The sequence below is a fragment of the Trematomus bernacchii genome, unplaced genomic scaffold (assembly GCF_902827165.1).
Source record: "Trematomus bernacchii unplaced genomic scaffold, fTreBer1.1, whole genome shotgun sequence".
In the NCBI taxonomy this organism is placed as follows: Eukaryota; Metazoa; Chordata; class Actinopteri; order Perciformes; family Nototheniidae; genus Trematomus; species Trematomus bernacchii.
This window is the reverse complement of record NW_022987582.1, coordinates 10,918,784-10,946,010: the sequence shown is the minus strand read 5'-3', so window position 1 is coordinate 10,946,010 and position 27,227 is coordinate 10,918,784. Positions and strand designations below refer to the sequence as shown.

General features: G+C 40.1%; 3 protein-coding genes and 1 non-coding gene across 6 annotated transcripts; 1 reads left to right on the top strand and 3 right to left on the bottom strand.

Annotated features, from left to right (window-relative positions):
- Positions 1-225: 225 nt before the first annotated feature.
- On the bottom strand, positions 226-17,202 carry LOC117480201 (ATPase family AAA domain-containing protein 2-like). 3 transcript variants are annotated; one of them, XM_034127421.1, is made up of 30 exons: positions 16,807-17,202; positions 15,548-15,702; positions 15,087-15,142; positions 14,748-14,940; positions 14,461-14,548; positions 14,235-14,316; positions 13,920-14,090; positions 13,282-13,399; positions 13,040-13,054; positions 12,461-12,562; positions 11,613-11,721; positions 11,302-11,417; positions 10,942-11,116; positions 10,642-10,730; positions 9,998-10,157; positions 9,647-9,737; positions 9,212-9,389; positions 8,947-9,083; positions 8,685-8,796; positions 7,747-7,933; positions 6,957-7,142; positions 4,693-4,828; positions 3,701-3,897; positions 3,416-3,575; positions 3,165-3,287; positions 2,705-2,878; positions 1,711-2,436; positions 1,397-1,530; positions 1,023-1,151; positions 226-725 (listed from the first exon to the last, which is right to left on the bottom strand). In XM_034127421.1, exons 1-30 carry the CDS (start codon positions 17,005-17,007, stop codon positions 693-695), a joined length of 4,533 nt encoding a protein of 1,510 aa, XP_033983312.1. In that variant the 5' UTR covers positions 17,008-17,202; the 3' UTR covers positions 226-692. The 3 variants fall into 3 exon arrangements, with proteins under 3 accessions (XP_033983312.1, XP_033983311.1, XP_033983313.1); XM_034127420.1 differs by having other exon boundaries at positions 14,235-14,319; positions 16,807-17,201; XM_034127422.1 differs by lacking the exon at positions 13,040-13,054 and having other exon boundaries at positions 14,235-14,319; positions 16,807-17,201.
- Positions 7,568-7,702, bottom strand: LOC117480755. Its single transcript, XR_004555675.1, has one exon. It is a non-coding gene; the product is annotated as a small nucleolar RNA SNORA5 (small nucleolar RNA).
- A 370-nt stretch (positions 17,203-17,572) lies between the features above and the next one.
- psma2 (proteasome 20S subunit alpha 2) lies at positions 17,573-22,703 on the bottom strand. Its single transcript, XM_034127424.1, has 8 exons — positions 22,587-22,703; positions 21,983-22,059; positions 21,317-21,449; positions 20,751-20,873; positions 19,735-19,816; positions 19,515-19,588; positions 18,704-18,761; positions 17,573-18,613 (listed from the first exon to the last, which is right to left on the bottom strand). Exons 1-8 carry the CDS (start codon positions 22,625-22,627, stop codon positions 18,497-18,499), a joined length of 705 nt encoding a protein of 234 aa, XP_033983315.1. The 5' UTR covers positions 22,628-22,703; the 3' UTR covers positions 17,573-18,496.
- Positions 22,704-23,323: 620 nt separating this feature from the next.
- mrpl32 (mitochondrial ribosomal protein L32) lies at positions 23,324-26,696 on the top strand. The gene is made up of 3 exons (XM_034127239.1): positions 23,324-23,486; positions 23,636-23,832; positions 25,610-26,696. The coding sequence occupies exons 1-3, from the start codon at positions 23,390-23,392 to the stop codon at positions 25,859-25,861; spliced, it is 546 nt and encodes a 181-aa protein (XP_033983130.1). The 5' UTR covers positions 23,324-23,389; the 3' UTR covers positions 25,862-26,696.
- Positions 26,697-27,227: the final 531 nt, after the last annotated feature.

Below are 27,227 nucleotides of genomic sequence, written 5' to 3'. Positions count from 1 at the left end.
CGGGTTTGTAGGTACATTATTTACCAAACATTTAAAATGTTCTTGTAAAAAAACAAACATGTAAATATAAACTGAGGGAGATGAACAAAAGCAGAAGATACCTTTCCATTACTAGGATGTAAATTAAACAACGTCTGTAAAAATGAAAGAGGATACACAGAAATACAGAAAAAACGTCAGGAAAGCATGTAGTGTATGCGCTGAAAAACACTGGGATTTATACACAAATAGACAACTTGTTTATTAGTCAGTAACTAGTGAGATTTTGTTTACAATAGTCTGGAACAATTTAGTATTTTTGTTTAGTTTTTTAAACTTAAAGAAATCCTACGCTTCACATAATGTGAATAATTAGTATCTTTGGTTTGACCCTCCATTTATAAAATGGTAAAAATGTGTGGTCCCTGTGCACAAGACAACTCAAGAGTTGTTTCCAGAAAACAATCATATTGCCTTACACACCATAATGGCCAGGTGGATTAGGATTTGGGGACAATAAGTAAAAAGACAAACTACAACATCTGGAGAAAACATTAAATTAAATATAAAAAAAACGTAGTACGAAGATTAGGCTAATGCACAAATATAAGTGCTTGTATAATTCTATGAAAATAGAACCTATGTATATTTACATAGCTAAGAGGGTGTGTGTGTTATTTAAAAAAAGAGGTCGTATTCTTCCTGTAGAGAAGTCAACAGAAGTCTGCAATCTCTCGTTCCAACTCCTGTTCAAAATGAGAAAGCAGGATTAGAAAAATATTAGAACCATTAAAAGTATGTAAGGCAAGAAAAATACATACGTATTTGCATGATGTGAAATAATAACTTCATAAATTACAGTGGTCAAATTTGATCTTAAGGGTAGAAGTAAATGTGTTTGCACTAGTCTTACTGTAGATAGCCATTTAAAACATACACAACTAGGGTATCAAAAGCCGCCTTTAATGCACTTTTGTTGCTATGACAGACCAAGATCAGTGTCAGTATCACAGTATTCGTTATCAGTATGGTCCAAAACTAACCTGTATTAGTAATGTTTTGTTGTAGTCGCGTCTGTGTCTGTAGATGCTTTGGCAGAGCAGAGCATAGAGTTTCTCCAGCTTGTAGACCTCGTAGCTTTCAGTCTTGGTCACTACTCTCTCCAACAGCTCCTGAAGAAATGAGTGGAAAAGGCAAAAGAAAAAGGGAATGAAATGCAGATTACATTTTAGTTGACAAACTTCATAAACTTCTATGGAAAAAAGGCAGAAGAGTACAGGATAAGGGAAAGTTAGCTTTATTTCATCATCTGTTTCTAAGGTTGCCTGTTAAGTCATGATGCAAAAAACCTGTCTGACCAGAAACTATAAAAAGACTGAAGACAAAAATATTCTGCCAGCCGCAATATCTCACACACCTTTAATCCGTCTCTGTCCACCACCAAAGGAGGAGTTTCCTGTTCAAGGATCTGCAGGGCTTTGTCCACATCGGCTTTCTGCTGCTGCAGCACAGCGTTCTTAAGAGCCCGTTTTACAGGCCTTACGCTCCGTTCTAAAAAACATACAAACAATATAATAGATGGCAATCTGCTGACACAATCAAGCTAAAACACTGATCTTGCACTTACTATAGTATCTCTAGAAACACTACACAAACTTCTGATAAGCATGTCTTTTAGTATATTCTTAAAGCCTGAAGTTGAAGAGCTGAGCTTTAAGTGTAGTATCAAACCTTTGTCTGTGTCCTCCTCTCCTCTGTGAGCTGCAGAGACGTCTGTGGTTGAGGTATTTGCTGCTTCCTCCTCCATTGGTTCAGCAGGGCAGTTCTGCTCTGCCTCCTCTGCAGTAACTACCTTGTTACTGTCGTCTGTCTGCGTTACAGCTCGACATTTTTCGGTCCTTGTTTCGGTCAGCTCTTGGCCTTTAGTTTCAGCCCCCTCCTCTGTGTTGGATGGCCCCTGGGTATCTCCTTCTGTCACAGTGTGGCTGTCCTTGTTAGTGTTGACTGGAATGCTTTCACTGGTCCGATTTCCTCCCTTTAAGACTTTGTTTTCCTCAGACTGTCCCGATTGATCTTTATCCACACTTTCTTTTTCAATCTGGTCGTCATCTTCTGGTTTCCCTGATCCACACAGGATAACCTTATCCTCAGCAGCCGGACTCTTCTCCTCTCTTCCCTGCTGACTGTCCTCCTCATTCTCAGTAGGCCCTAAACTACCTTCCTGGGCTGGTGCAGGCCCTGACTCTCCATCCACCATCATGGGATCCTCATCTCCTTCAGTCCTTTTCTCACACTCAGCTGCTCCTCTCTTCTCAACCTCCTCTTCCTCATCGTCTCCATCTTCCTCCTCAGACTCTAAGTGTGCATCGTCTCTGGATGTGTGAGGAGAGCAGGACGATTTTTTCTTTGCTAGAAAGCCGGAGGACCAGCGACTTTTCCGCCTTCTCTTCTTTTGGGCTGTGGAAACAATTTCAGGGGGGGGTAAAGATTTTTTGTGATAATTCTTTGAATTAAATAATGTCTAAACTTTGTATAACACCCCACAACCCCCCCCCCCCCCCCCCCCCCCTCTTGCTAGCAGAGTACTCACTTTTTAAGTTTCTTTACTTCCTTTTGTTCTTTTGTCTAAACCATAGTACATTTTCCCTATAAATAACCCTAAACAATTTGTACATATTGAAATCAAACATTCCCATCTGGATGAGTTTTTTACAGTGATTTTTACCTGTATGTTTAGGGGTTGTAACAAAGGAGGCACTTGTATTGGGATAGGCAGCAGCTGTGGATTGAGCCGGTTCACTTTGAGGGGTCTTTTCAGTGGTTTTGGCCTCAGCAGGAGATTTGGACAGTTTGGGAAGAACGTTGTAGAAAGAGGGAGCAAACTGGACAGTGGTGCAACCTGTTGTAGTGAAAAAAGAAATAAGCACAATGTTTTTCTGTCTTTCTTCACCTTAGTGGAAAAAAATTCATTCTGAAAATGAGTAGGGGACCTAAAACTGAATATAGACTTTAAATTGAGCAGAGTCAGTGTTTAGGTAACTAAAATGACCATACTGGTTAATATTTTGAATCTGGACTCACACATGTCTGGGTAATCCACGGGTGCAGAACAATGTTACATTTGCTTTTTTACATTTTACATACTACATGTATGTATGCACAAATATTCAAATAAACGCATTCACCTCTTGCGCTGCGCGATGCTTTGCTCTCTTCACAAATCTTTTCAAAATCTTCATCCAGTTCATCTTTGATGATAGCATGGACGCTGTCCTTCAGAGCGCATGCTCTGTGGCGGATCTGACGGTCTGGTCAAAACACACACACAAGACTCAAATGAGCAAGAATGTAACATTTATGTTCAAACAGTTGCATTATAATAGTCTTTTATTTATTTTCTTGTGAGGATGTTTTTGCTGATGATTTCACTGTGTACCTGAGGGGTCTCTGTCTGGGTTATATTCGAGGGCATTCTGCCAGATGAGATCCACGTCATAGAGGAACTCCTTCACAGTCTCATACTGATGGCGGTCGATCTTAGAGAGAACTGTCGACAGGTCCATAGGCTGCTTGATAACCTCAGCGTAATCTGGCACCTGAAACACGACAACGAGGCTGCTGTGAGTACAACTGAGGGGAAAAGGGATCGGACTGAACACTGAATAGTAAGGCTTTATTAGGGAATATGGAATGAGATGAAAGATTATAATGGAACAGCCACCTCTTCTAAATCCACAGGCTTTGTAAAAGCCTTGAAGCGTTTGTCTTGGGACAGGCGGTTAGTTACATCACGCAGGAAGAGGCGGAGCTCCCTGAAGGTCCCTTCATCCTGCTCAGCCAATCGCTGAGTCTCCTCTTCTGTCAGCTGGCGTGGGGTAGGCGGAGGGGCGACAGGGAGCACCTCCAAAGCATTGAGCACTGAAGAAAGTGGAATGTTGACAGAGGAATACAAAGTGAAATTAACACAATACTACATAACGCACAACATTTATTTGACACAGACTTTTGGTGTGCCGACAGCCTTCCTTTCTTCTCTGTGTTTACCCTCACACAATCCTCCACCTGAGCGTCTTGTATCCTGCTCCATTTGGGCTGGATATGTAAACAGTAACCAAACCCCCAAAAATCCCCACTTGTTTCCTTGTTTTTTTTATTGTCCATCCATGGAAGGTTTAATGAATATATTTTTCAGGCATTTTTCTAAACAGTCAAATCAGCAAAACCAATTGCTGTAGTGTAGCTAATAGGTGTATGACATCATCATTAAAATACTGTGTAAAGTAAACGTTAAATACAACAAAAACAAACAGAAAACCCTGAATGATGCTTTTCTAGTCCTCAGCTTAGGGACTAAAACCTACTTTAACTACAGATCACATAAAGCTTAGAACCGGCCTTACAATCATAACAAAAAAACTGTACCCCTCTGCATTGCTTTAATGTGTGTTATTTTATTTAAGATTTAAATATAGTATGTTGTTTTTAAAGTTTACCATTTGTATTGAATATAAACAATTGTTTGTGTATTGATCTTGTGTTTTATATAAAATAGTGATTTTAAACATTATTTAGGCTTTAAATAAGCCCCATGGTTTTTTTTGCCTCTTCCTGCACTGTTTATCGTTTGTTTTCTGTTATGTTTGTGTATTTCTAAATTGTACAAAACCATTAAATAAATTAAAAATGAATAAAATAAACTTCTCTATTTCTCACCAGCTTTCTTTTTTGAGGCAGGGGCCTTGGCAGCCTGATTGAGGATTAGATCCTCAAAGAAGTTTCTTCTTTCTCTGCTGTTGGGGACCTGGACATGGAAAATCTCCCCGTACTCCATCCGGAACAACTCCTGCACCTGAGACAAGAAAATAAGGACCCAAGGGAAGACATGTGGATGAGTGTTGTCAGTGGTAGAGAATCTTCTATAGAGAGAAAATTAGACGCATTGACATCTTATTTTCCCTCAACAACTATCTCCTTTAATGTTGCGCCCTCATGTATCACCGCTCTAATGGCGCATTTCCACTACAGCACGGAGCGCGGTTTAAGCGTGCCGTACCGTGCCCGGACAGTTTTTGGTTGCGTTTCCACTAGGCGTAGTTCCGGCTAGCGGGTACTTTTTCACAGTTTTTCTGGCTCTCCAAAATCGAGGTTCTTTCCGGGCCAACAACCGGGCTGAGTATGCTAAACTAGTGAGAGAATCGCTGGCAACTACAACAAAATGAACATATTTTACCGTGATTAAATTGTAATACACGTTTCAAAATGATGCCGAAGTAACAACATACTGATACCGGTTAGTAAAAAAACATGAATTAATGCTTTGACAAGTGTGCAGACAGACGGCAGGCGAAAAACCTTTTAAAATGCGTGTTTTCTAAATGGAGATTGGCTAAGCTAACGCAGTATATGCTCCGACCGTCCACACTCACAACAACGGCCTATACAGACATAAATAAAGCAGCGACTGTATTCGCCATGACACAGGCAGTCTGTGGTTTGTACTTGTTTAACTTTTGTCTAGTTTCTGATAGGGCTGCAACAAACGACTAATTTGATAATCGATTAATCTATCGATTAATTAAACGATTAATCGACTATTCGGACTATTATGCCTTGCACAATTTCTCAAACGCTCTTATTTAGCCATCAACTTTTAGATTTAGCTTGAGGTTGTTTTAGGCATGTGGAAACTAACAATGAAGACAATAAAGATGAATACTTGATTAAAAAATACTGATATTATTAAATTAACTAAACAAATTGTGAACAAAATTAACATTGCTTTTTATTTAAATTAAATAAATAATATTTCACATCAAAAGAAACAACAATGTTTTAACAAATCGTATTAAATAATCTGATGACAGAACTGTAAACAGAATAGCTGAAACTTTAACAAAATCAATAACTCAGTTACCTCTAATCATTAACCCATGTTTGTATAATTGAGTTAACTCCGTGTGTTGCTGCTAGCATACATAATATACCTGACGTGGAAAAGTTACTCGTGGATGTGGCTACAGAGCACACAGTTATTAAACCTCCTTGTCAACATAAACACACACAAAGCATTTAGCAACCCGCGAAATACACACACACACACAGTACGTAGCTACAGCTGTCAGCCAGCCGCACAGCTGTGATGTAACTACCATTTTTTTACCCCGGAGCTGTGCGGAGAAACGAAACTTAACTTATGAAGCAGCTTTTGACGGCGCGCTATGCATGGGGCACCCGAGAGGGGGTTTCCAGACATGTCATTGTAGGGATGGGTACCGAGCCCCGGTATTAAACGGGCCCAGGGCCAGAATTATTAAAGACAGTGGTACCAACAGTGGTCTTTTTATCGGTACTGGAGACATTTAAAACATATATGTCGTATGTATTATTGCTACATGAACATTATATTGCAGTTTTAGTTTCACCAACTCCTTTTCTAATATGCAATAAGACTACAAAATGCGTCTATGATGTATTTTCGATCTTATTTTCGATCTTTCCAATCCAGACGAGAGAGCTGTCTCCTGTGTGCGAGGGGGCGGGGCAGTTTGTAAAGGTCTCCTGACTGTGTTACAGACTGTCATCCTGGTTAGTGGTTACTCTGGGTTCTGTCTTCTGTCTTCAGGACAGAGTGTTGGATTTTTTTGTTAATCGGATGGGACTTGATTGGATTCAATATTAGAGTAACTTTCTCGCTTGTGTGTTTTTTTTAAATATATTTGGCCTTTGTTTATGTGTTTGACTGATTTACTCAAATAAAAAGGTTGATGAATTATCATCTAATGATTTGTATGATGTCTTATTTATGTTAAAGGTCACTTTGAATGATTTTAACTAATGATAATGTAGAAAAACAAATATTTTAAATTCGGGACGGTCCACATTAATTTCGGGACGGCTTAGATTGTATTTCGGGACGGTTCCGGGAGGATGGTGAAAAAAGTTAGTCGAGAGCCATGCTACAGGGCCTCACTCCTTACCTCCACACTCAGTTGGTCATACTGCAGGTTGCATGTAGCAAGGAGCAGTATAGGAGCGAAGGAAGGGATGGAGCTGAGCAGGCTGAGGAAGGTGGCTCTTAAGGCCGGGCCCACTGTTTCCCACCACTGCCCGATGTGAGGGATGTACAGGATGCTGGGAGATGTCCGCTTTGCTTCAACAAAGATCTGCAGAAAAAAGACAAATAAAGATTAATTGATGATACTTGTATTTACATTATTGTATTTACAGTGTCCACAAACATTGGCACTTACACAGAACAGTAGCAATTTCACTATGACCAATATGACATGATCGATCTCATCTTATAAAGGCTCAATTCCTAAATCAAAAGGTATGAGGACATAGGAAAGGAAGGTGAAGACAGCACAGTGGCATCAAACCAATCAGTCCCATGAAAACCATTTTGATGATGATGAATATCTTTTGTAATTTTAAGTATTGTAAAAAAAATAACAAAAATGTTTCCTGGTTACAGATTGTTTTTGAATTGAGGATTTATTTTGTTTTTCTTTATTTCACATCACTCTAAACTAAAGTAATTACATGTGATTAAATGGTTCTGGTAATGTGATGGCTCTTTCATACAAGTATTTGTCAGTAGTACATATTTATCCCCACAACCCATTTGTAAAGGAGGCGGGGCCCATGAACTACAGTCACTGTTGCAGCCATTTTGGCCAGTGAGGTCCACTGAACAGAACACACTGAATTTGACAAGGCTGCAAAAGTAGAGACTGAATGTTTTACTTTGCAATGTTTCTCATTTACCTGAGCACAGGTCTCTTCTGGTGCAGTTGCGCTGGCTCCAAACAGCACAGCCATGTCCAGTGTGTACACGGTGAACTTCTCCAGAGCGTGGAGGACGGCAGGACCCAGGTGGGAGCTCTGCCCTGAGCCCAGCCTGCCCATCAGCAGCAGCCTGGGCCGGTAGGAGGTCGGGTGGCTCAGCACACTCCTACACACCCAGAGATGACCCAGAGATGAGTTAGGTGCTAGGAAAGGTTTCATTATTTGGATCTAAGATTTGACTTGCAGCACTTTTAAAATAAAGCAAAGATAAAGGGAACAAAAGTAAGATAACTACAAGACCCATAACAACATAGTGTAAATGCCTAAGAAGTATCAGCAATGATTTTGCTTAATAAATAATGTAAAACAAGATTGATTTACATTCATATTGGCCCTTGATGAAGTGTGCCACCAAAATGTCACAAAGGATCCAAAGGAGGCACTGCTAGGTGTGATACCAGGAGATATATTCTACAAATTCTGCTTACAGCAGAAATGAAATGTATCACATTTAAGTGGTCAAAACATGACCCCCAACACATAATTTATGGATTGAGAGGGTGTGGTGAAATATGTTAGATGGAGTAAATAACATTCTCTGAGGATCCAGAAAGAAATATTTTTTAAACGGCCGAGTCCCCCGATGAATGTGCTGATTCAGTAAGACGACTCTGGTTTACCAACATCTGCTGAACCATCCCAGTGTCTAAAGCTCCTCATCAAGGTGTATCAAGTGGCAGTGGCATGCACATTTATTTCTCTGTACTGGCTTTGTAGATACAAATAAATGAAAAGAACTTGACAAAAGTGTGAATATGTTTGTACAATGAAACTTAAGTAAAAAGAAAAGAAACGATCGATGAAGGATGAGGAGATAATTTCTGCATAACTTTGCATTATATAAATTGTAAACCAACCTGGTGAGGTTGAGGAGACCCTTAACAGCAGGCGTCTGTCCACTAGAGCATATTTCTGAGTTCTCATCCTCACTGTACATCAGATCATCCTCAGACAGACCACAGGCCGCGTCTGGAAATAAACAAATGTATTAATTGTAAAATGAACATTCAATATAAGTGTGTTCTCTTCTATGATAACTTACAAATAAAAGGGAAAGCCATTTGCTAAGGCAAATTAAATGATGAAACAGAATAGAAAAAAATAAAAGCAAGACCGCACCTAGTACTCTCTTTCTCTTTAAGCCCTGCTCAGCGTGTGGGAACAGTCTGCTGACGGTGTTGAGGATGTTCTGCAGGGCGGCGCTCAGCAGAGGACGGATGGCCGGTATCAGGGCCTTGGCTGGTGACACTACTGCCCTAAGAATCACAATCAGTATCATATTAAAATAAAATAAACATATGCAAGTACCAGGCACTGGAAACTAAGACAATTGTTTATAGATGTTCCAAATGGGTTTTAACTAATAGAGTACGTTTGGTTATACCTCTGGGAAGCAGGCACCATCTTGGACATGGCCGACATAAAGTCTTTGCTTGTGATCGCGATTGAGTCCACATCAAGCACAAGTTTCTGCGATGAGGAGTAGATTTGTGGGTAGCGTCGGCGCAGTGCACACAGGGCGGACTCTGAACACACTGCCTTGATGTCTGCACCGCAATAACCTGGCACAGAGAGAGAAGTTGGAGGAATGTAAAAATATGTGCTAGTAGTTTTGTTTCCTAGACACAGGTTTTGTCCTGACTCACACCAGTGTCATTTCCAGTATATGTTGCACAAAAAGCCTGAAAATGTCTTTCAGTAAATTTGCCAGTAATGACATTTTCTAGTTAATGCAGTAGCTTTTTGTTCTTGGGACATTTAGCATTTGCATCTTCAAGCTGTTGGACCATTGTTCTTGCACTATACAGTGTAAACATACCAACACATTTATCGGCCAATTCTTCCAGAAAAGTGTCACAGGGAGGTGGATCCCACAGTCTGGTGACGATCTTCAGGATGTCCTTCCTTGCCTGCCAAACAAAATAAAATCTCAGCATTTCATGTTTTTTTGGTCAAATCGTTGAAAGCTGAAAGGATTTGAAAGCAGAAAAATCACCACATGAAATTATTTTTAAATATAAATGAAAAGTGTTGAAGAGCATATATAGCCTAACCCTAACCCTAACCCTAACCCTAACCCTAACCCTAACCCTTTCCCATTTACATTTACACCTGACCCCGGTCTCTCCTAATATACAGGTTTTGGGTTTAAAACGCATCATCTCCTCACCTCTCTGTCTGGCAGGCCGAACAGGAACTCTCTGTCGAAGCGCCCTGGTCTCCTCAGTGCTGGGTCGATGGAGTCCAGTCTGTTTGTAGCTCCGATCACAACAACCTCTCCTCTAGCATCTAACCCGTCCATTAGAGCCAACAGGGTAGACACAATAGAGCTACAGAGAAAAAAAACAATGTTACTCACAATGTCTTCGGGGAACAAAGAGGATAATACCGCAGTGAAATGATCCAGATGAATTGTGTTGGATTGTTATCACGACTACATGCTTCCAACCTGTGTCTTTTTCAAGTACAGTATCCTTAAATATTGTGAAGCCCTCATTCTCATTGCAAGCTGCTCTACCTACTTTCTTTTCCTGATATATACAAAATTCGGATTAAAAGATACTACTATAGTAATAATAAATGTCAAGGCAAGTAGCTTTATTTTCTGAAGGACAACAGCCGAGCTATAAATAATTTGCTAAATGCTGATTAAGATGAATTTATTTATTTTATTCGTTCAAATTTGGCAGCCATATCTGGCAACCCACCACAAGGTAAACGTATTTTTATGGTTTTACTATTTTTTTTACTTACTGGTCTCAGTGCCATCACCAGACATGTTTTGTTCAAGATAGGAACAGGGGTGCTGCTCACCTGTGGATCTGGTCCTGACGGCTGGACCTGACTGGAGCCAGACCATCAATCTCATCGAAGAAGATGATGGACGGACGCATCTGGTACGCCTGGAAACAATAAGAAGAGAATTCAGTTGCAGATTGTATTATCTTTAATCCTGACACTTGATAATTTCAAAATAGAGCTATTTTATCCCAATCTACAAGTTAATGTGTGGCATTCTAAAATTGATAGGATTGTCTTTTGCTGACTACAGGGACCAATCGCACTTCTCAATCCCAAAAAGTATATTGTGTGTTGATGAGGAGTTTGGTTTACCTGATCAAAAAGCAGTCGTAGCTGTCTCTCAGATTCTCCCACCCACTTACTGAGGCAGTCAGCTCCTTTCCTCATGAAGAACGACACCTTTTTATCCCCCTGACTGCACTCATTGGCCAGCGCTCTGGCTACGAGGGTTTTCCCTGTGCCTGGAGGACCGTAAAACAGACAGCCCCTAAAGACAAGAGAGAAAAGACAAAGAACAATAATGAGGATATTATTATGTTTTTGCTGCCATTGCAATCCAACCCAACGAGCTTCCTATAAGAGCACAGTAAATCAGATATTGAGTCACAGAATATAAAATGAATGCTTAACCATATCATCACGTTATCTTCTCTACAAACACATGCTGATTACCTGGGAGGCTGAATCTTGAACCTCTCAAAGACTTCTGGGTAGAGGAGAGGGAACACCACCATCTCCTTCAGCGATGAGATGTGTCTGCTCAAACCTCCAATACTATCAAACCGCACCTGGATGACAAATAGTGGGATGTGGTAAGTGCTGCTGTCCAGTCCTCCTTTCACATGTGTTGTATTAGCAGGAACACAAGGCTTTGTTTAATCCTTAGTGTTCAAAAAGTGGAGGAGGCATACAAGGCATGTCCCTGTTTATAAGACTGCTTTGTGCATCTCTCTCTTTAGATTAATTAAACTACCGATGCTTACCGTCTTGTCTATTTGCATAGGGTCCACATCAGCCAGGCTGGCTCCAATCTTCATCCTGTCCTTTTGGATCCCCAGCAGGTCGTCTTTCAAAAGGTTCATAGGCAGACATCTGCAGGGAGACACGACAAAATAATAATCAACTTTCAGGTTGTTTTTATTGGAAGCTCTTTTATCTCAAATATGATGGACTTTCTTAATGTATTTTCTTACAAAATTGTATTTTGCATCAGAAACATTAAGTTATTTTCCCTACTCTATCGATATAACATATTATTGAGAGGATGATGGGTACTGGAAACATGTAGAATGTTATCACAAAGGGACCCAACACTAATCAAGCATTATTTCACTCTTAAAATGGTTATCTAATTTTACACCTTAACTTAAAGGTGGGGTAGGTAAGTTTGAGAAACCGGCTCGAGATACACTTTTTGTTATATTCCATGGAATGCTCTTAACATCCCGATAGCAATGAATATCTGAAGTGCTTTGACAAAAAATCCATAAAAAAATGTCATCTGTGGAAGCCGTAGTACTGTAAAAAGCACGACCAATCATTTTAGCCGGCCCGGCTAAAATGACTGGATGGCCTACCTGCCTGTCAGCCTTCCACCTGTGCACAAACTTATCTCGTGCCCTCATTGGTCATGTGCGCGTTCGTGTGTGTTGGAGGAGGGGCTCTGTAAGGAAGTGGCAGATTTTCTCCGGTTGTGTATTTTCAAATTCTAGCGATCTCGAGCCGGTTTCTCCAAAATTACCTACCCCACCTTTAAGTATTTTGGAGCACATTGATATTTGAATACAACCAGAAAACATATTGTTTTGATGACACTGAGTTGCGCTCTCACCTGTTGACGGACCTGCTCCTGTTCTTATTTCTCCTTATCTGGAATTTCTCATCGTCTGAAGATGAGGAAGTGGAGTCACTACTGTGGATAGCGTGTCTCCTCCTGTGAATGCAACGAAGCCACAATATTACCTCTCATCCCATCAGCAGCATTATGACTGCAACACCTTTATGCAATGCTTGTTTTTTTTTATTATTTTAAGCCACTAAATGTTACCGATTCTTTATTTGGTTGTTCACAAAAAGCAGTGATTCATTCAACCACTTTTTAAACGACATCATCACCATGCCTGTCTAACACTTCGTCTGGACAAAGCGCAAGGAGAACTTCACTAACATAATTCTCCTATGAAGTTTAATGTGATAAAGAATTAAACCCACAAAATACAGACCAATAGAAACCAGGCTTCTAAAGAATGAGCCTCCCTTTTTTGCTTGGACAATTATTAACTCAAATATACCATAACCCAAATGTGTCACACTTACCAACAATAAAAGTGCTAGCAAAGACAGACAGCACCACAAAAAACAAAACTACAAACCAACAATAAACATTCAAATGGACAAGTGAGGGTCTTACCTCTCAGAACTACTCCTGAGGGTGGGATGAGGAGAATCAGAAAAAAAGAGAATAACATTTTGGGATCGATTTTACATAGGATGAAAAATACTAATAGCTATTAGAAACAGTACAATATCTGACTAGGGTTGGGAAATGTCATTAGTCAAACTAGTTTCTTTCCTGACTTCTATGGTAATCAAGTGTTATTGACAGCAGATGGTTTATTTGTTAATGGCTGATGTTAAAGCTGTCATACTAACCTGCTGGTTCTTCTGTTGTAGGGGCTCCTGGGTGCTGTGGAGCTGAATCTGAACCTGCGTCTGGTCGGAGACGAGTGTTCCACTAAGTACCTGCCGCGCTTCCTGGGCTCTCTGGGTTCTAAGAAAACAATAACGGACCTCATCAAACTCTGTCAGATTTTACATTACATTTCATTTAGCTGACGCTTTTATCCAAAGCGACTTACAATTACCAATTACAGGGACGAGTAACTAAGGACTAAGTGCCTTACTCAAGGGCACACTAGTGGTGGTGGTGTTCCTGGCGGGATTTGAACTCACAACCTTCCGATCTTCAGCCCACCTTACTATCCATTAGACCACCACTATCACTATTTACAAAATACTAACATGGATTAAAGGTGCAGTGTTTAGTCTGCAGCTGCCTGCTCCACAATGAATGGAGGACAGCATGTTACCGTTACTACTGGGCCAAAACAATATACATTTACTGTCATCAGTTGTTTTAAAAAGGCGTCCGTCTCCTGGGGCTGCCAGTCATTCTACTTGACCGGAGCAAACTCAAGAACTACAGTATTCAATGCTATCAGTTGTTATATTTCTAAGAACTTACAACACAAAAAACAAAACAAAACATGAAAAGCCCTGGTATGAATTACCATCCTGTGGGGCCTGGTAGCGAACCACAGTCTTCCGTTGTCTAAAGTCATAACGCCTCTGATTTTCTTCTTCCTCATCCACGCCATCCTCATCTTCTTCATCATCTTCCTCTTCCTCCTCCTCTTCTTCATCTCCCCCCTCCTCTGCTTCCTGGTTAACCTCATTCCCTTCTGTGAATTATGAAAAAAGGGTAGAATTGTTATTTCAAATGATCCATATTTTGAAACTCAAATTAATGTTCAACTCACAGCAGAATACTTCAATCATTATTCCCAGGCACCTGAAGTGGTTATTATTGAACTACTCCATCTCACCTTGGATCTCCTCCTTGGCGTCTGTACTCTCCACATCTGTCCTCAGAGACCTTGTCAATCTGCCCCTGGTGTACACGCCAAGCTGCTACAGGGAAACAGGTCAATGCTGATTGATTCAGTTTGGAAGCTTGTTAAACATCATGAAAAAGCTAAATGACATGCTGTCAATATAATACACAATACAAAGCTTGAGATGAAGAGTGAAGTTTCCTGTGTGGGTTATTACCTCTTCTTCAGTGTCTCTATCTCTGCTCCTGAGTCTGCGTCTCATCTTCTTCATGTGATCCATCTTCTGGAGAACAGCTTCAGCAGTGCTTAGGGGCAAGTAGAGAATAAACTTGTCAGATTTAATCGAGTTTATCTCTAATCTAATTACTCATTATCTTCAAATCCACACCCACAGTCCAGTGTGTATGTTATCCCATGTGTTAAAAACTACTTAAGGTGATTGTTTAAAATGAATCAGTGAGTTAGGAAGCAAAAAGAAGCTGGGGTGAATGTGACTGAACTCACTTGGTGATGAGGCGGTCGTAGAGCACTGACTGTTTACGGGTATCCAGTTTGTATCTGGTGATTCGGGAACTTCGTCGCACTGAACCCTCCTCCTCCTCCTTCTCCTCCTCCTCCTCTTCCTCTCCCTCCTGGCTCTGTAGATTAAAGCGGCTCCTCTTGGGAGTGGATGATCCCTCCACCACATCTGAAACATCTGGGGCGATGAAAACAGCTTTTATCAGATTACTAGTAGTAGAGACCCTATTAAAAACGAAATTCTGCTAAACATGTTGTGTGTGCTATACAATGTCAGAGCTCAAGGACATTTCTTTTTAGAATTGACTTTGTAGCGAACTGTACCTTCTTGCTGCTTGCCACTGGATGCGTTCCCCTCTCTCTGCAGCCTGGAAGATTTTCTGAACAGAAGAAAGACACATACAAATCAGAACTACATACCTCATGTGAGGTATATACTCATATTTGTGAGCACATTTTTATATTTGCACAAATGAATACCCCTTGTGTAAGAGCTCCATCAAATATGATATGGCTAGCTTGTATTTGGAGCATTTATTGTTTTACATTCTATAAAAATGTACCTCACATGGTAAGCAGCAACAGACAACATTACAAATATTCATTCATGAATCTTTTGACACACGTTTTGTTATACTAAACCTCAGAGCTGCTAGCAAAAGGTTTTATGGAGATTTTGCAGGCGAAATTGTCAATACATTGACTGCCAGGACAACATTTGGTCACCTTAGAGGGTAACTGGTTAAAAAGCATTACTAATATCAAAGTGAAGGGGCCTGTATTACCTGAGGGATCCTCCTCTAGTGTTGTCTTCAATCACAGGGGAGCTGGTCTTTGGCTCCATGTCAGCAAAAGAGACATCTAGTTTAACCCTCTGCCCTCTGGTCCTCGGAGTGTGATAGGGTCCACTTCTCTCATCCTGCTTCAAATCAGCATGTCCCTGCCACATTAAGAGTTCAGAGTTTATAGCATAAGTACAAGCAAGGATGCATGTCTGCTTCTTTAATTTAAACAACTTAAATTATCATAGGCACTAGGCAGGGATGAAGAACATTTCCAGTCTGTGCAACCTGCAGTGTACTAGATACAAAACTATAAACCACTGTGACTCTTCTCTGCTATTTGTTCTTACTTAGAAGTTTAATGCAAAAGGTGTAAATCCTCACTATTACCATGTGAAATGTGTTTCCTGATTCATAATAATTCATAGCAACAAACTGTTAAATATATGTGGCTTTTTCATTCGAATTTGTCCATGAAAAATACATTAATATACATGTTTATGACTGCCAAGTCTTGACTGCTTTGTGGCAGAGACTGACTGTCCCATGACTTTACAAATAAAGACCTGCTTTTCATAGCAGAAAAAGTCAAAATAACTTAGTTTTCTTCTTTCACTAAAGCGTTACCACTATCTTCCATATATTCCACTGAGCATCATCTCTACAGGCACATTGTTGAAACACTTGTTAGTTGTCTCAGATGTTGGCTAATGGGCTAGAAATAAAGACTTAAAAGTAAGCATAAGTAAGTTTACTCTGAGAATATACTTTATCAACTGCTTTATGATCAACATATGTATTCTTAACTCCAAACATGTGGAGACTAGATAAATCATAGGGTTTCAGAATTGAAGATTGAGTAAATGAAAAAAGAATGAATGAACATATGGCTCAACTCATCCCTCTACAATCAAACTTATACCAAAGCACAACACCTTGCTAGTCAAACGATATACTAATAATAACATTTGCCTTTTTAAAGCCATGACAATACTGAACCCAAGTAACAATCAGTTATACTGTATAGTGTTTAATGATATAAGCACCACATAAATCAGCCCATGATATAAGAGTTATATACATGTTAGGAGGGACTACGAGTGCCAATTCACAAAATGTGTCAGTTGCTCCAAGTGACAAGCTGGCTAGTTAGCCTAGCACGCTAGCGAAACGAATACAGCAGAGTTAAGTGACTAGATAATTGATACACCAAATACATGGTTGTGTAGTTATCTAAGCAGCTGTCTGGGTGTAATGCTCACATTCACTGTGTTGTTTTCGGTGCTGCTGAAGCTGTCATCCAGGGCCCGGGAGGACCGAGTCTGCCGGGTGGACTTTATGTGCGACGCGGGAAGCAGCGACAAAAACTCCGAGCTTGTTTCCAACTCCATCGACCTCCTGTTCGGGGTTGTTGCTATCGGTTCGGCTCCGGGACCACCACCGCTGCTGCGTAATAACACCATCTTGACTCCAAAACGACCTTTTTCCAGCACGGACGACGGGTAAACAGCCGCGATACCGCCTTAAAATGTCGTTAACGTTAAACGTGCCGACAACATAGCACAGCTCACAGTAAATATCCGCCAGCTGACAGACTGCTCGTGCTGCTCACTAAACCCTTGATTTCTGGCGCCACAAACGTCACTAGAAGTAATGAGGACAGCGAATAAGAACTTCCGCTAGGAAGAATAGATCTCTGGGATGAGTGTGAGATAAGTAAAGCTATAAAAGTTGTTTTAATTATCGGCAATGTTACAACATAAACACTTCACCCATATTTAATGGGCATTTATCATAACATTCATCGTAATTGTTTAAGTTTCCAATACTCAACATAGGCGGAGGGATGCGTAGCCATTCTTAAAAGGTGTTCCGGCTGATCTTAGAGCGCGCTATTTCAACAATCGCGTGCAGCTTATTGTGTGTACACAGTGTACTGTGAGCACATTCACGTTTCACTTATTTAACAATAATATTTGACCAAACTGCCATATCCAAACAATCGCATAAGAATTCAAAAACACAGAGTCAACATTAACTCATCGTCTTTTATTTGAATAAGTGACAGATACCAGAAGAAAAAATACAAACTCTAGAATTGTTTCTAGCCTGAAAAAAAGAGCTTTTTGTAAAACGGCTGTACAGGCAACCAGATCCTAAGTGTAAAATCTCAACACTTTCCATTGCATCCTTCCTCCTAAGCCGATCCTCGTTTATTGTATTTCAGGGATACTAATTAGGTGCAGTCCGGTGAATAAAAGGAAAACTGTCAATGTTCAAAATGAGTAAATACCAAGTCTTTTATAAACATTAGCCTCATTACCATTTTCAATGTTGTCCTTTTTGTTCACCTAGACTAGAGGGCCATTTTGCACAATGGTTACAAGCATTTACATTCCGAGTAATGATACAGAAACATTGCTTGATTTGAAAACCGATAGAATTGCCTTTTAAACGGTAATGACAAATAAGAAAATGTAAGAATTCAATGGAAAACTTGAGATTTCACGCATCAGAGCCCACATTCCTTTTCATATACACAGCAGCCAACTGTCACATTTCACAGTACCAGGATATCCATTTTATAACGAGGCCAAATAGTTATGTGATAACATTAGTTTGCCATCTCACAGTCCCTGATGTTCAGTCTATGCAGTTGTGAAAAGCCACATAAGCTGCACACACAAGTGCCATCACAAAGTAAAGAGGGTCTGGGCATAATACTAAAGAGGCTGTCTAATTCTGCCAACTCACATTTATAGTTTGGAATATAGTGAGGTTTTAGCATTTGTTCTGATGTATTTTCAGGACAGAAACAGTTTGGTCATATCTCAACATGGACAAACTATGTGACTACCTGTGGTTTAAAATAATGTGTCATGAGACAGTTGGCTACTGTGCTTTTATGTCATGAAATGTGTCCAGAGAGCCCCATCACCAGGGAGGGTGTGTTCACGCAATGGCTGCCAGGTAGTCTTTCACCTCCGCTGGGGTGAGTCTTCTGAAGCCGGCCTCGTTGCAGATCCCCACCTCAATGTTCTCCTCTGTCATCTGACCCTCAAAACTCTCCTGAAACACAAAGATAGTAAGGTATAAATGAAGGATACTACTAAGGAAATATGTTCTATATCTTAGGTATTTTCATAACAAATATCATACCTTCAATGTCAAGATGGCTGTGTGGATGGCATCCTCCAACTCCAGATCGTTGTTATACCTGGAGAGGAAAATGAAGTGGTTATTTAACAATCTGTGAAGTGTAAAACAAATTGAGTATGCTTTGTAATGCTTTCCTGTATATTATTTGAAGTTCTTGTTCCAGTTCCTAAACATTTTTTGGTAAGCTATGTGAATAATGCCCTTTTAATAAATAGACATACGTGCCAATATGATATAGTGAGCCATTGCGAAATCAAATTCATTGCATTTGTGTCACCTAAACATGAATCAGTTTCTGGGCCTCATTGGAAATGTAATGGCAACATTTTTATGGATTTCTATAACTCAAGTGAAGCGGATGGCATCCTTGTGGATCTTTCTTGAGCGCAAACTACAAATCACTTGGATGGAAAGCAACGCTTCAGCCCTTATTATAGACTACACTGAGGCACCTATTCAATCTATCAGGCATTTAAAACATTTTATAAATGACATTCAGACTTCGCTCAAAGTTGCAATAATATACCAGACTTTGAATGCATCATATCTCCAAAAATTACCACAACAAATAAGTATTTTTACACCTGTCTTGTGTACTTTGGGCTGCGTCAAGCATGAAAGGTGCTATATAAATAAAGCGTATTATTATCATCATCATCATCATAAAAGTTCAGAGCACTCAGCACTTATTGTGGGAGACACTAATTGTTGAATACAAAAACTAAGAAGCTCACATCTATACATTTGCTGTCTGCGAAATCAATTTATTTTATTAATTCGACAAAAATGGCCTTTTATGATAACGTCTTACCTTTTTTCCAGGAATGTTTTTCCATTAACGTAGTTCTTGCCCATGGCTGTGGCTTTCCATGCAAAATATGCACCCTGCCAGCAAGAAACGGAGGAAAAGAAGTGACAGATTATTATAAAAGAGTTAGAATCACAGCAGACTAAGAACATGGAATAAGAGTTGAGCACACTCCAAACAACATGTGCTACCAACCAATATGAAAGTTAGTAATACAACATACAGAGGGGTCTGACTGGAACAGGTAGGGTTGGCCTTCATCCCATCCGGCAATCAGCAATGAAACACCAAACGGACGCACCCCACTGTAGGAGAAAACAACACAGGTTCAGTTAAAAATAATTCTGACGGATCGAGTCTATAGGCGCTTTCACACCAAGTACTTTGCCGTACTTAGTTCATCAGAACTTAGTTCATCAGAACTCTTTAGTTCTAATGAACTAAAGAGTAGATCGCGTTCACACCGGAATAAGTCCCTGAGGGAGGATTAGGCAAATGAAGCCGCTGACGTCACTTCTACTTCTTCTGCTTTGGGTTTACTGGCAGGCCGCAAACAACTTCACGGCGGATACTGCCACCCGAAGTCCCCGGCCGGAAGTCCCCGGAGTTGGGGACTGGCTTCAGTACAACTAGAGTAGTAAATCGCCAGAAATGCAGACACCTCCTCGGCCGTTTCTCAATGTCGAGTATACCTGCTGCAGAGCCACTATTTCAAGTATACTACGTCATCGAGTGGCGCCGAATGCTGGGCATTTAACATGCACTTAAACAGTCCTTCGGCGCCACTCGATGACGTATTATACTTGAAATAGTGGCTCTGCAGCAGCTCTACTCGACATTGAGAAACGGCCCTCATCTCTACCGCTCCCATGTTTTACTTTTGTGTTGCCATAAGTTAGTCTCTCTCTGTTTGTGCGCTGGGCTAATGCTAATGCTAATAATGCTAATGTGAGGAAAATAAAATGGCGGCTTCACAAAACATTTTGAGAGTTTTACGGGGCATGGTTTGCAATCCACCCAGCCAATCAGAAATGGGAACCTTTTTCTCCCATGAAAGTACCTGCTCTCTAGCAGGGGGTGAAAAGGTTCTCATGAACTAAGTTCCAGTTCCGGATTTTTTTGGTGTAAACGCACATTTTCGGAACTATATATATATCGGAACTATACTGGGAAAAGTACTCCGGTGTGAAAGCGCCTATTATGTAGTGTTTGTATGAGTGCTTCTTCATGTATACCCACCCGGACTGTGTGTACTCCTGCATTACAGAGGCCACTCTCTGGACGAGCTGGCCTGTGGGGATGGGCTCCTGGTAAACCAGGAAGTACTGTTGTGCCAACTTCCGGGCTCGTCGCACCAAAACCCTGCAAGGACACAACTCGTTAATTTATCTGTGAATGCTAGGTTCAGTAGTCAGACAAACACTGGTTGCACCTTCTAGATTTCTCTCACAGTCATCAAAATCCTGAATCATGCATTTTAAAACCTTGGGCACACAAGATATAAGACACTTTTCATTACGCTAACTGTTGACCCAGAAATCCGCCCCCTTTCCAATCATAGAGGATCTCCCCATCCCTTAAATGAAACACCTGAATTATACAAGGAGAGAGGAGGCTTCTTCAGAAAGGAATGGATTTGCTTTAGCCGTTTATAATAACCTAACACAGCCCATTTTCACATTACCTCCCCTATAGTGCTTTTAAAGCCTTTGGACATCAGACAGAACAAAACGTTGTGTCTCAAGATAGCAAAAGAAACCTCTGCCGTTTTTTTCTTTTCTTCAACGCGCAAAAAGAATCCCCACCTGTAGTCAGGACCCATTCCACTGTAGACCATGCCTATGTGTTTAGTGATTGGCTCCACTTTGTGGACACTCTGCTCATCATACAGAATGGACTTTTGTTTCTTCTCTGTTGCCAGGACAACTCCATTGGAAGCTGAAAGTAAAAGACAAATCAAAATTAGCATCTTCAAAAATGTTAACTTTCTAACCAGCTTCAACTATATGTAATGCATACATTTGAAGGACATTAGTGGCCAATTAGGTTTCTGCACCAGTGTCTGTGACATTGACTTGTCTGAATACAAATCAGGTCCTTTGTTTTAATAAGCTTGTAAAACCCTCATTGTGCAGTACTGCCATATTTTGCCCCCGAGTCCCACTTCCCTCTGCACTTGCAGTTGTGTGTTTCTGTGGCAGAAATGGTTCACATCCATGCGTTCCCATGGTAGTGAACCCTTTAGCAATACATGCATTTAAGGATTACACACCTTTCAAGACATAGAGTCTTGTTGCATCCTCTGATATCAATCCGTCATCTAACAAATGTGGATTATTCTATAACATGTTTTTTTCAACTCTAAGCATGCACCGTATTTCATCAATATTTAAATAATATTAAAAGACATGGGACTCACTTTGTCTAAAAAACATAGTTATAGTTTTTCTCCGCACATTTCCATGACTTACCTTTGATGCCCACTGAGGGAGCTCCGGCTGCTACGGCTGCCAGGGCATACTCAATCTGGACCAGTTTACCCGAGGGGCTTCAGAAAGAAACAAAGGATGCTGCATTACTATTATGTTGAAAGACAACATCTACTAAACTTTAACGGCTTCTGTAGTAAAGTTTCAAAACGGGAGCTCATGTATTATGGTCAACAAAGACGAAACCGAAAGCTAAAACAACCGACTCATCTGAGCTATTGTAGCTAGCTAAGCTAGTTTTAAGTTATCATGTGGAACTGAACTGTTTCGGGCTATTCAGTGACACGCTTTCAAATCCCAATGTGTAGCAGGTTTTTTATTTTATCATCAATATGAGAAAAAGTCACTTTTTAACTGTTTCATTTGAAAACACGTTAGCCAACATGCTAACAGTTTGCGTTAGCCGATTCATTGCACTACCCGGCGATGACAGTGCATCAGCTACAACTTTGGCCCAAATCTGCTTTTACTGTCAAAATGCAAAACCCTGCGTATACTTTATCGAACTGCCATTCAACAACAACCTCTACGTGCTGAAAATTAAGATGCTAATTTCAAATTAAAGGTAATTTTTTGAAAAGTTTACCTAAATGTGGTGAGGGAGAAACTGTAGCCTCGTTCCGCCATCTTGTTCTTCTTCTTCTACTCTGTGTTGCCTGGAGACTTGCACATCCACTGAAGAGTGCACACTGCCACCTATAATAATCACTGCACATGAACAACCTAACATTGTTTGGATAAATAAGAAATGCAATTGTTTTAATAAAACAAAATAATATATTCTTCGGAGGAGATGGGTCATTGCCTCACAAATACTTTATTACAGATAAGATGTAGAGAGGTTGATCTAAAACAAGTTTTACACTGCAAAGTAATTCAATAACTTTAAACCTTTCATGTATTGTCAGTAATCCAAATCATAGAATCTTATAGAAAAAATAAAAGCATTATTTATGAACATTTTATATTCAGATTCTTTACTTATGACATCATTATTATAGAAAATGGATGTGCATATTTCAGATATCTTACTATTTATAATGATAGCCTAATTCTATATATATACTTAACACATGTGCCTGCTACTAAATAATCACAGCATTTGTATTTTAATTTATACACAAATCTTAAATAATAAAAAAAAAACTAAAGTCTAGAAAAAAGTTTGGTGTTTTGTTGAACCATACATAGACTGATTTAAAGTTTAAACAAAGTTGAGTGCAATTTAGAAAATGGTCGCTAGGTGGTAGTAAGACGCCCAGATGACTTTCACCTGCCTGAAATTAAACAGAGGAAGAAGCGTGGTCTGTCGCAGTTCGATGACGATGTATTGAGTCTGTGACCGTGAGCTGTTTGACTGTACGGAAAGCAAGCGTGCTGACCAAAACAATGATGAATTTAGCCACTTTAGTGAACAGCCTCAGATGCTCTCTGCTGAGCATTGAGAGAAGACTTCTGCAGGCGGCCGGACTAGAGAGACAGCTGGGTGAGTTTACTGACTGGAGCCCAGCAGGCAGAAGATTATCCTGCTGCTGCCCATCGACACAAGCCCTGTCTCTTAAACAGACTCCTCATGCTAAATTGAATGTTAAGGTGCAGTGAAAGCTAACTTCTAACAATGTATTTCCTGTGCAGCCCCAGCGCTGACAGTGGCTGGCCCCAGTCTCCTGCCTCAGGTCGACAGGGAGGATGGGCTGGAGGAGCAGCAGAACCCGGATCAGCCTCCTGGCCTCACAGACGGTATCCTGTGGATGGCAGCGCCCAAGAAGAGACGCACTATAGAGATCAACCGCACCAGGAGGAGATCTGAAATAAATATGTTAAAAGTCAAGGTACTCTATGGATCCTCTCAACTTGTCCGTGTACTCTAACCCAACTGTTCTCCATTGCTGTCTAACTTATAAAGCTTTCTAGTGCTGATTGTTAGTGATTGAATATATCAGCTGCAACTCATCCCTGTACATTTAAAGCTCAATAGCAGCAGTTTTCAGCAAGTTAAGCTCTAAAAATGACATTTAGGCAACTCACAGAAACATCTCAGTTAAAAGGTAATTAAATGTTTCCTAGGATGAAAGTTGGAAGAAAGCAAAGTTTTTTAACACAGCTAATCAGACTTCTTATAGCATGCATATTATGATATGTGTGGATTATTCACTGTCAACAAAGTGAACCAACATTCCTAATGGAACCTAACAACTGTTAAAGTTGAGAACCCCCTTGTTTTTAATGTGACTGATACAGGAAAACATTCCTGCCCACTGCAATAACTCTCTATAACAAATCACCTCTGGGTGGCAGAGAAGTTTCTGCTCCATAGTTTCTCTTGGAATAAAATCACACCGTACATTTTACATTTATATATTCAGTTTAATATTTAATATTTTATCTGTCACATACTTATGTACATATAATACCTTGCTTTATATCTTGTTATTGTTAATTTGTAAATTCAACATGTATATTTTCTACTTTCTTGTTTATTTCTTGTCTTTTAATTTGTATTGTACAATGCCATGTCTTTTTATGCTGCTGCAACACAAAAATTTCCCAAATTGGGATCAATAAAGTACTATCTTATCTTATTTATATATTTCAATTTATATTCAGTACGTAAGTAACATTTCACATTCTGTAAAATCGTTTTGGAGCACTTTGTGGTCAACAGTGTCAAAAGCCTTCCTGAGATCAAGGAAGACAGCACCTACATATGGGCTTGTGTCCAACATAGATGTAACCTTTTCCACAAAGACACAGTTAGCTGTCTCAGTGGAGTGGTGAGCACGGAAACCAAACTGCATTGGGTGGAGTGGAGCGAAACCTTTATCTAAATGTTTGGTGATTAGTTTTGACACCCATTTCTCAGCTACCTTAGAGACACAGGGGAGGATGCTGATTGGTCTGTAATTGGACATCATTGCCTTATCCCCAGATTTAAAAATCGGTGTCACCGTGGCCACCTTCCAGGACGATGGAACTTCCCTCGTGCTGATAGATTGATTCACTAGCATAGTAATTGGTTTTATTAGACCGTCGATATTTGTCTTTATAAAGTTGGTGTCGAAATCATATGCATCCCTAGCCTTAGAACCTCTTAACCCTGAGATTATATTTTTTACCTCAACCTCTGTGATTTCCTACAGGTCAAAAACAGGGTGTGTATCCACAGTCGGGCTAGGTGAGACCTCAGATGGCGGGAAGAGCTTTGTAATGTCCAAAGCACTAGTTAAGAAATACTCATTGAGAGAGCTGGCCAACACTGCAGGGTCTTTTATCAGGGCATCATTGATTTTTAATTCTAGTACATTATTTTCCTGTTTGGTATGTTTACCTAATAGTTTATTTAAGGTTTGCCAAACCTTTTTACCGTTACCTTTCGCACCTTCAATTATATTGATGAAAAAGTTCGCTTTGGCCTGTCTTATTGTTTGTGTTACTTATTAGTTATTAATATTGGTTGATAGTAGCTGCTTGTTAGCTGAGCTCATATGCTATCATTATTAGTTTATATGTTGGGTTATAAGTAGCAACAAACTGCGGTAAAGAAAATAGATATTTCCTAAGTTATTTAGAAACATTGTTGGACCCACTGTTTCTCTCTTTCTCTCTCAGACCAACATCGAGCCATGTCCTGAGTGTGGCCACTTGAAGCAGAAACACATCCTGTGCAGCTTCTGTTACGCCAAGGTGTGCAGAGAGACGGCAAAGATTCGGCAGCAGATGAAGGCGATGGAAGCGGGGGCCCATGGGGTGCCGGCAGTGGAGACTGTCATCCTGTATGAGGGAGAAACACCAAGTGAGCTGAACAAAGACAAAAGGATTGTGGAGAGGCCCAGGAAGAGGCCTGCCTGGTTCAACCTCTGAGATATTCATGCTGTTTGTGATACCAAAGCTGATTCTTGATGTAGTTATCTCTGTAAAGATACCGTACCTGATCATTGATTTGTGGGTTTAAGGCTCACACAGCTACATATTTGAATTTTTGGTTTAATTTCATTTGTCACTTTTTCAACTGTTTGTCATATTCTCAAATTGGATACATTTACTGTATGTTTGAATATTTGACAATACATTCTTTATTTGAAAAAGGAAATGATGTGCTTCTCTGTTGCCTTAAATTCAAAAACTCAAATGAGACCATTCAATGTAAAGACTTACCATTGTGTTAGTCAACAAATCTTACTTTATCCACTTTATGACACAGAAAAAACAATTAGGTTTGATAATTGTGCTCCAAAGTCATTGGCACAATAAAGGGGGGTCAAGAGTATTAGTGTCTACCATAAGCTTTCATTAAGACTACAGCTTTTTAGCATAGCCACAAGCTTTTTATCAGTAACACAAATATGGTTATGAACCACTTGGAATCGGATGTCTTAAGATTTCAAACATTATGAAGTGATACATCATTCTTGGCTTCCTTGTGATGGAAACTAATCGCCACTTCTTCTGATCTTGAAGGGATGCCTGTTTTTGTTTGTGAATGTGTGTTTGTGTTGCCACAGCAACATCTATTAGTCAGGATTCAGCATCAAACTGGAGTCATGTAATACTGGCTCTTGTGTTGCAGGGGGGGGGAACAGACTGTTTTTGCTGGGATGAGTCCAGCATACCTTTCACTGCCTCAGTCACACCGTCAACCCCCTCTGATACAGTTTCACCCTCCAACTGATAGAAGTGGGGCTGCCAGCGTTCTCCTGAGAGGAACTAAAGTTATAGTATGTCAGTGGTGTCAAATTGAACAGGATATTAGATATTAACATACAATGTATGTAAATAAAAGTTCAGATAGTGTGTAACCAAATTACTTAAATGTCAGAATTCCAGCAAGGTGTTTTTACCTGCCTCCCAAACATTCTGCACATCCTTCCATTACATCTGAAATATGAAGATAATGAAGCACTTCTGAACACAAAGAGCATGGAATAATGAGATCCCTTTACAAATCAAATGAGTCTCCCAACGAAACTTTTCTAAAACTCAGTCATAAAGTAGAATCATTTTGCCCAAGGAACTGACGTCTCTTTGGATTAATGAGCTGGATTAAGACTGTCAGCCAGTGATCTGATTTCCCTCAGCTGTTTCCTTCCTGAGACATTCGGTCTATGTGAGAGACATCCGAGGAGTTGGAGAATATTTTCGTTGACATGCTGGGATAAACCCTGGATTCATGTCATTTAAGCAGACTGGTTGTTTTGTATATCTGTCAACACATGCACACTTTCATAGT

Coding starts and splice junctions, on each gene's coding strand:
- LOC117480201 (XM_034127420.1), bottom strand. CDS start 17,007: ATGGTGTTATTACGCAGCAGCGGTGGTGGTCCCGGAGCCGAACCGATA. Junction 9,084..9,211: donor ATGGTGCCTGCTTCCCAGAG/GTATAACCAAAC, acceptor TGTGATTCTTAG/GGCAGTAGTGTCACCAGCCA. Junction 1,152..1,396: donor TGGACAGAGACGGATTAAAG/GTGTGTGAGATA, acceptor TCATTTCTTCAG/GAGCTGTTGGAGAGAGTAGT.
- psma2 (XM_034127424.1), bottom strand. CDS start 22,627: ATGGCGGAACGAGGCTACAGTTTCTCCCTCACCACATTTAG. Junction 18,762..19,514: donor AAAACATTCCTGGAAAAAAG/GTAAGACGTTAT, acceptor TTTCCTCTCCAG/GTATAACAACGATCTGGAGT. Junction 18,614..18,703: donor CAGCCATCTTGACATTGAAG/GTATGATATTTG, acceptor TTTGTGTTTCAG/GAGAGTTTTGAGGGTCAGAT.
- mrpl32 (XM_034127239.1), top strand. CDS start 23,390: ATGATGAATTTAGCCACTTTAGTGAACAGCCTCAGATGCTCTCTGCTG. Junction 23,487..23,635: donor CGGACTAGAGAGACAGCTGG/GTGAGTTTACTG, acceptor TTTCCTGTGCAG/CCCCAGCGCTGACAGTGGCT. Junction 23,833..25,609: donor TAAATATGTTAAAAGTCAAG/GTACTCTATGGA, acceptor TTTCTCTCTCAG/ACCAACATCGAGCCATGTCC.